Source organism: Rhipicephalus microplus, chromosome 8, assembly GCF_043290135.1.
Source record: "Rhipicephalus microplus isolate Deutch F79 chromosome 8, USDA_Rmic, whole genome shotgun sequence".
Taxonomy (NCBI): Eukaryota; Metazoa; Arthropoda; class Arachnida; order Ixodida; family Ixodidae; genus Rhipicephalus; species Rhipicephalus microplus.
In genome coordinates this window covers 55,678,147-55,688,547 of record NC_134707.1, presented here as the reverse complement: position 1 = coordinate 55,688,547, position 10,401 = coordinate 55,678,147, and the positions used below count along the sequence as shown (strand labels likewise).

The 10,401-nt window shown below is 45.7% G+C and overlaps 1 protein-coding gene and 1 long non-coding RNA gene across 2 annotated transcripts in view; one reads left to right on the top strand and one right to left on the bottom strand.

The window, feature by feature from the left end:
- Positions 1-6,353, top strand: part of LOC142769052 (uncharacterized) — a 50,929-nt gene extending 44,576 nt beyond the window's left edge. The window contains exons 2-4 of the long non-coding RNA XR_012885626.1: positions 2,174-2,235; positions 3,959-4,019; positions 5,762-6,353. This is a non-coding gene — a long non-coding RNA (uncharacterized LOC142769052). The remainder of the gene's footprint in view (positions 1-2,173; positions 2,236-3,958; positions 4,020-5,761) is intronic.
- On the bottom strand, positions 4,338-5,415 carry LOC142769051 (uncharacterized). Its single transcript, XM_075871880.1, has 2 exons — positions 5,172-5,415; positions 4,338-4,905 (listed from the first exon to the last, which is right to left on the bottom strand). The coding sequence occupies exons 1-2, from the start codon at positions 5,367-5,369 to the stop codon at positions 4,339-4,341; spliced, it is 765 nt and encodes a 254-aa protein (XP_075727995.1). The 5' UTR covers positions 5,370-5,415; the 3' UTR covers position 4,338.
- Positions 6,354-10,401: the final 4,048 nt, after the last annotated feature.

The following is a 10,401-nucleotide window of genomic DNA, read 5'->3' as shown; positions in this document are numbered from 1 at the left end:
TCCATACATATTATAGGCATGAGTCTGAACGCATACCTATCGAGATGACTTTAAAAAAAACATATTGTTTCGGCTCGCCCCCTATGAGCCATGTTCTGAAAACAGTCTATTCAGAAAATATTCACAGGATAACTATAAAAGTACACCAGAATTTGCGATCAGTAAATCTTTTTGACCCCTCTCTTCGCAGCCGCCTTTTTTAGGCCGTTGGTAACGAGGAGTGCCTTTTCCGCTTGCCTGGCATTTTCTTCGGAGTTAATGTGCTGCTTTGCTCTGCAAGATTTAGTACCATTAAAAGCGAAGTATAGCCACTCTTAATACACTTTTACTGTGCTATAGCGTCCGTGTGCATTCGGTCTGTGTGGGAAACAAAGAGACATGCTTTCCATTTCAAAAGTGGAGGTGATTTGGACGTGTTACTTCGCCACACTCTAGAAACAACATATCGCGGAACAAGAACACTGGGCAATTTGAACAAAACTGAAGTACTTCTCCTGTATTTCAGCTTGTACCGTGTTTGTTTGTGCGTGCTCTTCTTAAGTACTTCTCTGTGTCTGGGGTCGACCACAAATATCTTATTTAAAGCAAATAGGTCAACACCTAAAGAATGCATTTTATGTAAAAAAATGTGTCTTTGGGGATTGCCGTTTTTAAGCGTGCCCTCTGTTCAGGTATATTTAACGAAAACAGTTAGGTAGTTCAGTAAAACTTGTAGCGGGGTGAGCTGGTTCATAATTATGAAAACCTGGTGTGCGCAAATGCAGACGAATGACAACAAAAAAGAATAGATAGGAACAAGCGCAATCACTACAAAATAATGGTATTGACGTATCACTAACACAAGTGAACTTCAGCCATTGAAAAGTGATGAACATTTTCCCGACCGTCCTAGATGCATTCGAAACCGAAACAAAGTTTTCAATTCTAAGATACCTGCCACATTGTCATAAATGTTTCTTCGTATACATTTTACGCAACGCTGGTACTTTAAAGCTTATGGGACCTGATGTCTAAAATCTATTTAAATAATGCCACTACACGGCTGCGGTACTCTGTTGTAATTCGCGTGCTTTCACTCAGCTGCCTGGGTCTTTTGGTATGCCATTTCAAGCTGCTAGACTGTTTTTCTTTTAACGTTATAGTATTCCCTAAAATATGGCAAGTCATAGGACGAAACAGAAGCGTCAAGAGAAGTCGGGGACTCAACAGAGTCAGCTCGAAAGGCAAAACAAGCAAAAAAATACAAAAAGCTTCAGCTTCCTCAAGAGAATTCGCAGTTTCAAAAAAAAAGTTGTAAGCTACAACCCTGGTGAATTTCAGTCATTTTAAAGATTATTTAGTTGATTCATTTGTGGGGTTTAACGTCCCAAAACCACCAAATAATTATGAGAGACGCCGTAGTGGAGGGCTCCGGAAATTTTGACCACCTGGGGTTCTTTAACGTGCACCCAAATCTGAATACACGGGCCTACAACATTTCCGCCTCCATTGGAAATGCAGCCGCCGCAGCCGGGAATCGAACCCGCGACCTGCGGGTCAGCAGCCGAGTACCTTAGCCACTAGACCACCGCGGCGGGGCAATGATTCTTTAGTATATGGGCATTCTGTTCAGATCTTCGAAGTTATTTCTTCTCGGGAAATTTTTGGCGTCCTACAGTTACACGAACTGTAGTAACATTCTTTGTATAAGTATCCGTGTCATTATTGTTTTATGATAACGCACTTTAGCTAGAGGTGTGGCGGTCATGGAAGTTCAATGCACTACGCTGCGGCTGATTGGCGTTTGAGTCGCGTTGATCATTTTGTAGTTATGAATGTTCGTGGGACATGCATATTTTGATACTTCTTTGAATATTATTAGTTTATTGTTAACAATTAGAGCAATTTCAACATTCGAAAAGGTACACTTACCTGAACCCTATAAGCAAAAATTATAAGTATACCTTTTAGACCAAAACTGCAAAATGTATTTTTTAAGGTGGTCTTAACAAAGGGAGTCACTTATTCGTTAGTACATGCTGATCAGTCTTCAAAACTGTGGAACAGGCAACGTAGTGACAGTGCTAAGCTAAATTCTAGAAGGAATACATCTTTTCTCGTAGCAAAAGCAACCCACAATGCACGAAAATTGCTTTCAAAACTAAAAAAAGTTCTCTAATTTTTTTCCTTTCAGTCTGTATTTCACGGACGTATTTTCGTGACGGAAGTGTGCAAGTAACGACTTAGTGGACCCAGGTATGAAACACTCTTTAATTAAAAACTCAAAGAAATCATTTTTAATCTCTTACAATCATCGATCGGCACAAATTAAGTGAAATCAACCTAGGATGCAGGCAGAAATTTTTTGCGGAGCAGAAGTGGGCACCCCCTCGAAGTGGTCATTTTTTCCTCTGTATGCCAGGGCGAAAATTTGAGGGAGGGGGGCGCACAAGCCCTGTCTGCCATCCCTTGGCTACTGCATAAAACTCAGACTCACTTAAGATATATATCTCGCGCTTTGGACTCACTCAGACTCAACAAAATTTTCTTGGGCCAAACACAGATTCACCGTCAAGAAAAGTTTCTTCAAACGAGCTCACTCAGACTCTAACTCGCCACAGACTTACTCGGCCGGACTTACTCTGACTCAAGGCTTGATTCCAGTCTAAGTGAGCCCGAGTAAGTCGACTCACGAGTGAGTTCGCCGACACATGCCTACAGTCGGTCGATTTCTGCCCAATGCAGTGTCCTGATAACAGCGCCAAGTAGAGTAGTGGGAATTCTTAACCTTGTAGAGCAGTGGAAATTCTTAGAAAATGACGACGCATATTACCAGAACAGTAAAAATTTGTGATGTATCATGCCCTATTTACTCCCCACTTACACTATTGTCATTTAGTTTGGGGATCTGGGACAAAAAAAATCATTACATAACTCGATCATATCACAAAAAAACGCGATGCGTGCCATCTCAAATATTTCCTACAATGCGCATACATCTGATTCTTTCACAAGATTGAATATCTCAAAAATTAAATTTCTCTATTCATACTGTCTCTTAACAACATTCAGATCAGAACTAATCCGTAAAATCCGTCATATACCTACATTTGCCAACTGAACTGTAAATCCTTCCACACGTTCAACGAGACACACTGCTAATTGGTGCACCCCAAGGCCTGTACAAACTATGGGTCACAGCTAATAAAGTTTGCCTACACACTGTACTAAATAAATTCGAATTCACAAGTGATACCCTACGTGGAATGCATGAAAATTCTATTTTAAGTATGGTTTCAATAAACGTCTAGTTTTCCAATAAAAATGTTTCTTCAGTGTTTGAAGTGATTTTTGCAGTGCGAGTTGAAAAGTTTGCCTTAAGTAAACCTCTCTTTGTACCGCACGTTGCTCCCATTGTGTCGGAAAGGCAGGGATTTTCAAGCTGCACATATAGCAGATTTTACCCTGCTATCCTCACCAAGTATGATACGTTTCCTCTGTCCTATTCAACCTTTGTTCAAACTGTATATATTATTATGTATCGATTAGGGTGAAAATAAACGAAATCTCAAAATTTAAAAATCTCCAAGTTTGTTAACAACGGCGCAGGGAAATTGAGTGATTGCACCGTAGTTACTGTTCTGTAAATTTTCAAGGAGCTCTTCATTACAGGCCACTGTTAAGCTTGGAAGCCACGCCAGCCAGGTTCACGATATAAAGAATTTGCTATGAAATCCATCTTGCACGCAAAACATGCACGGCCACGCACAAAGTTCTGTATCGTGCATTTAAAGGTTATAGGCTTCTAATACTAACTTATAATATCGGTGGCGTATAAAGTGTTTCACGTTGTTGTTTGCGCTTAGCCAAACGTCTTAGTGACGGCATCCCAGCGCAGCATTTTGATATAGAAAACGCATTTTGTTCCAGCATATGCCATGTCAAGTTCAATTTGATTACATTCAGTGCTTCATTACAGATGGGCAGCCTAAGGCACTTCGAGACCCTTGAACACCGTCATCACTTCAAAATGCCTTCATGTAGGTATTCTTGGTCTCAACGTTTTACCGTGTAATCTACGTACTCAACTGTTGAAGCGTGTATGTAATGGTGACATTGTTTCGAATATTTAGTTATCAATATAGAAGTCACCAATTCCTCTCGAGTCATTTATAAAACCCAGCCTCGCATCGTCGATACACAAATCAGTCGTGGCTCATTGCTTGCGATAGCGGCTTTTCTCGAATCAGTAGCAAAGCAAACGGGTATCACGTGCTCAATCAGTCTACAACAGGGACAAAACGTTTGCTACGCAATGACACCAACAAAACAGTTGAGGCATGTAAACTAAGACCGTTTCTATACGCGTGATGGCCACGTCGAGGTCCCGCGCATGGCCATCAGTCGCCTACCAAGAGACCGACAGCCGAACGCCTTGCGGAAGTCGTCGCACGCCATCATAAGCTGGGCGCCCTGTTCGAGCTGAGCCGGACTGAGGCGTGACGCGTGTGCGCACACCTCCCGCACGTAGAAGAGCTGGTAGAAGAGCCGGCTCTCGCTCATCTTCCACGTCCCCCACATGAAGGCCTCGTGGTACCACGAGTCGCCCTTCTTGAGGGCCCGGCCGACGACGCCCAGCGCCAGCCGCGGGTACAGGACACCCGTGAGCCGTACCGGGTCCTCGATGCAAAGGCGTGCCAGGGAAGTCACCGGCACGACTTCGGATTGGCCCTCGCTCTCGCCCCGCAGGCAGAGCCGCTGGACGAGACCGTCAACCAGATGGATGCCCACAAGGTGCGCGTTGAGGAACAGGGCATCCGTGCCGCACTCGAGCCGCAGCTCAGAGTACACGGCCGGGGCGAAGACGACGAAGCGAGCGGTGACGCGCACGTTCTTCTCGAAGAGCTCGTCCAGGGGAGACCATGCCTAGGACGATTATTACTTTGTTGATGGCAGCGAGGTAAACATTACGTTCAGTTCTTATGCGTAGTAACTTAAGCTCACAATAACTTCAACTATATATATTTCTATAGACCGATAACATTTATTTGTCGTTTTTTTTACTGTATTGGGTGGGTTTTTACGCGGTATCGACTGGACATCTTAACCTTCTTCCCTCGTATTTGTTTTCTTTGTTCACTGCCACAGTGTGCCTAACGTACACCCTGAAACAACACCGTGTATGAACTCACCTCGAGCAAACCTCGCGAGCTGTCCAACACTCTTGCACGGCCTTCGAACTCCCTGAGCGCGAGCGTGCCCGCGGCGTGAGACTCGTGGACCTGTGGCAGGATCCGCGTGTAAGGTTCGACGACCTCTGGGGGCAGCAGGAGACGCAGGCCGGACACGACGTGGACGAGCGACGTGAGGATGTCGCTGCCGGCGAACATGTCCCCGAACTCGGCCAGAAGTGCCGCCAGTACGACCTGGTACACGGTCCTGCTCGGCGCCGCAGCAGGTGCGAAATAGAAAATATCGCGTCAGGTAAACATACGTGGCGAAAGTTATGGACAGTTGGGCTAATCGGCGCTTATCGGCTTTGGATGTGGTACACAGGTCGAGAACTGAAGGAGACACCCTCTTGGGCCACATGCACCCCAAGTGAGAAGTGTATACAACTGGGGTGCATTGTTTCACTTGTGTTTGAGTTTTACATGTGTTTATATGCTTTTTCTGGGTATGTTTTGTGTGAATATGCGATATTTTACATAATTTCTTATTTTCTTGTGATTATTATTTTGTCTTCCTTGAAAGTCACATATTCTTTCTACTGCTTATTTAGAAACAGCGTTCCCAGCGAGCGATGCCCAGTATCACCTCAAGGTGGGAGGGCTCCCTAGTCCGAGAACCCTCTGGCTTCGACTGCCCTCTTGGCTCTAGCGACGAGTTGTCGCTGGTCTTCCAGGTCCTCGAGGATTAGCTTGACCTCCCACGTTTCCATTTCGAGTTTTTTTAAGCTTTGCCTTTATTAGTTTAACGTGTAAGCAATATGTAGTCCTTGCCGGTACCTCAACCAGTTAGTTCATACTTTTTATTCTATGATGTTACTCGAGGAGTCTAAATTGTGTATTACTACAGTTTAATCAATAAAGTTAAAAGTGGTTTGCCTCAGTGAACTCTTCGCATATGGCTGCATTCTGTGTAATGAGTAGCATTTTTTAAAACCACCAGCCACTGTGCACCTGAAATGTCTTTGAACTCGCTATGCACTCACTGAGTGGTCTTGATGGCATATGTGCAGTGACGTCTTGGTCTTTTGTAATGGGGGGCCGGATTAAAAAGAACCATCAAGTCGCAATCACGATAACATGATGCCAGGTGGCAATGTACGCTTTCACGCATTATTGCCACAATATTAAATGTTGTGTTGGGAAATATTTATGCAGGACGTGTGTGTTAGTAAAGGATGAAAGTTATTTTAACTGCGTTTTGAAGTACAGGGAGTTATTTTAGGTACAGGGAGACGCATGGTGGTGTGGTAGAACACCTGCTTGCCACGCAAAAGAAATGGGTTCAGTTCACACTCGATGATGATGATGATGATGATGATGATGATGATGATGAACAAACTTTATTTAATTAGCAGAAAGATCCTCCTCCCCTTTCAGGTGCGAGAGGAGAAGGGAGGACCAAAGCTAGACGACAGCCATGATACCATGGGCCCTGGCAGCTTCTTCGGCCTGCCGTATTAGGCGGGCTTGTAATTGAGAGTCAGAACTGAGGAGCGCGGCATCCCATCCACTCCCGTCTGGGAATTCGCCTCTCATGGGGGCCTGCGGGCATGCCCATAAAATGTGGCTCAATACACCCTGTTGTGGCAAAATTTACACTTGTCCTAATGAAGTCCCGGCACGCAGCGGTTCATTGTTACCGGACTAGGAAACGTGTGGGTCTGGAGTAGGTGCCACGCCACCGCCTGTTCTTTGTTCAATGACGAGTGTGCGGGAGGATAAATTTTCCTGCTTAGCCTGTAATACTGCGTAATATCTCTGTAAGTGGTCATCCGCTCAAATCTCTCATCGTCCTCCCCGTTCGGCCAGGGCAATCCAGAAGCTCGGTCTGTAAGTCCTCGAGCTGTCTGGTGTGCAGCCACATTGCCGGGCCAGGAGGAGTGAGCGGGTGCCCAGACTATTTCTATTGTTCGTTGGTCTTGCCATCCAGCCAATATTATTAAAGCTATTTGGGATATTCGCACTCGTGCAAAGTTTCTCACAGCCGTCTGCGAGTCGCTAACAATTAGTGAAGTCGGGGTGGATGCTATGGCCAATGCAATAGCTGCTTCCTCCGCCTCTTCTGCAAAGCTCGTTCTCACCGAGCCGCTGACCTTATGATTTCCTTTGTAGTTCACTACTGCTATAGTCATGTTGTCCTTTCCTTTGTATTTGGCCGCGTTTACGTATGTTGTTTCCGGTAAATCTTTTACGTTGTTATGTATATTTTTCGCTCTTTCAACTCTCCTTGATTTGTGATGTTCGGGTTGCATGTTTTTTTTTTTGGAACCGGTAAGATTACTAAACATTTCCTGATTTCATACGGGATATCCTTTTTGGCGCCAAATTGATTTGCGTAGTTTATACCCAGTTCCTCTAGTATGGCTCTGCCTGTTTTACTCTGCGTTAGTCTTTCATATTGTGCGATTCTTTGAGCTTCTATAAGCTCTTCTGATATGTTGTGAAGCCCTAATTGAAGTAGTTTATCATTAGAGGTAGTTATTGGAAGACCGATCGCCTACTTGAAAACTCGTCTAATGATTCTGTCAATCTTTTCTCTCTCGGCCACTTGCAGTCTGAGGTACGGAATCGCATATACAATGCGACTGATGACAAAAGCCTGTACCAGTCTTATATTATTTTCCTTCATGCCACAGTCCCGGTTTGCAATTCGTTTAAGTAGACGCATAATTTGCTGCGCACTGGTTTCGAGTAATCTAATCGCCTCTCCGTTGTGCCCATTCGAGCTGATTCGGAGTCCCAGAATTCTTATGCTTTCAACCGTAGGTATTTGCATTTTTCCAACAAATACTTTAAGGTTAGGTTTTTCCTGGATACTTTTCCGACCCCTACATGTCGGGTTATAGAAAAGAAGTTCCGATTTTTCCGATGAACGTTGCAATCCTGTATGGGTGGCATATTCTTCTACAACATTCACTGCGGTTTGTAAAGTTTCCTCTATGTATCCGTCACTACCCTATGCTACCCATAAGGTAATGTCATCTGCATAGAGGCTACGGTGGTTCACACTCGAACTCAGAAATTTTTATTTTAGGAGCGAAACTCTTTATAGACGCGCCATAGACGCCACCGGGAGCGGCCGTGTTTCGCAAGCGCTCCGGCAAAACTCCTGTTTCTGACTGCTTAAGTCATTCAATGGCAACTTGATCAACTGTGAAGCTTTCTACGGAATCGACCGCATCATCTGAAGTGATTTCAAGTGAGTGCTTTGCAGTTCGCATCCACGAAGATTGACTTTTTGGCAGCGTTCGACTACCTCGGTGGGCCTACCGGCTAAGCCTACCGGCTAGGCCTACCAACATGGTCATCTACGAAACATAGGGAGAGGAGCTTCCCTCCGCCGAAGCTCTCGACGATGATGAAGGCAGCTGGCGTCAAGTGTATGCCAGGGCCAGAAAGCCCGCTTCATCCCCAAAGAAATCGACGCCTGACTCCAACACTTTGCAAGAAGAGTCATAGAAAGCTCTCCCATCGACTCGTCGCACTGCCCCCAGACCACCTCCACTTCCAGCGGACGACTACAAAATAGTTCTGCGAATACGTGGAGGCCTCAGCTGTGCTGACACTCCACTTCCGAAGCTCATTCATTCCATCCTAAAAGCGGCAGTGCTCACAAGCTCCCTACATGACCAATACCGCATCAACTCTGTAAGCAACATTCTGCTCATAAGCACACCGGACCCGGCACGCACCGAAGCATACCACCGTATCAAGTCCATCAAGATGGACGAGCGTAGCTCTGAAGTGGTCCCCCACATTACCGACCCATCGAATACCTGCCGAGGGGTTATCCGTAATATTCCTATAGAACACACATCTAAAACCATCTTGTCAAGTCTGTTGGACTATGACAGACTAGGCCTCATCCTGACCGGACGTCGCATGGATTCCACACGTCTATCTTGGTCACCTTCAGAGGTACTTGCGTGCCTTTCTACATAAGTTATCAGGGCGGCATCACTAGATGCGTACCCTACCGTCATAAGACGGAAGCCTGTAATCTCTGCCGCAAGCTTGGCCACAGACCAGACGTATGCCCAGGCACCTCTCAGCCTTTATGTCCAATGTGTGGCATTCCAAACCCACTCCTTGATCACGAATGCGAACCTAAGTGTGTGCTGTGCAACAGTGACCACCCCACCGGCTCGCCCCAGTGCCCACAGCTCTACAAGCCCAAACCAAAGCACGCACCCTCAACTTTCCAGCAAGATGCAGCTCCATTCCTCGACCCAAGCCCATCTTTCAAGAACACTCCTAAAGGACGCTCACCCAGTATCACATGACAGCAAAGCCGAAAAAGCCGCAGCCGCAGCCGAAGCCGCAACAAAAGCATTCATCAAGACCCCAGCCCTCGGACTGGCCCTGGACACGAGGTGAGCTGGGCTGATGTAGCCTCCCCTGAAAGCTCCATTCAAAAGCTGCTCAAACTACTGCAGGATGAGATGACTGAATACAACGTCTTGATGTCGGTTCAGGAGGGACGGCTTTAAGCTCTCCCATAGTAGAGCACCTAGTACTCTATATCGTTACCCACTTTTTCTAAACACAAATTAAGGACAGAAAATGCAAAACTACGCCTAGAGATTCAGTCCTTCAAACAACCATCTACCTCCACACACCTCCCCGCCTCATCTTTCACTCCTACGCCTGTCTCACCAGCACCAGCTTCTCTTTCAACCACCCCTATAGCTAGGCACCCCGCTCAACCATCTGCGCAAAAACGAAAAGTCTCGACTGCCACATTGTCATTTTATGAGCGTCTAGACCAAGTCGAAGCGAAACGAGAGAAGGTTGACAAAGAGAGAGAAAAAGTAACCAAACTTGAGGAAAAACTAGACAATTTTATTACCTTCTCCACAGCTTCCTTGCAGAAGCTACATGAGTCCGTGGTCTCGATACAACAAGCCATGTTACCGATGCAACAAACCCTAAATAGAGTCACGCAGTGGATCAACACGGTCCACGCTAACCATCCGGAGCTTGCTCAACCTAAGCCAAATCAACTTAGCGAAAATGGCTGCTCGTAACCGCACTGAACTTTGCGTATGGCAATGGAACTATAGGGGGTTTCGCCGAAAAAAGGCAAACCTCCTGCAGTACATCAAATCACAAACTACTCCTCCCCCAATCATGGCGTTACAAGAAACAAATGGTGTAGTGCAGCTGCCAGGTTATAGAACGCATCAAAACC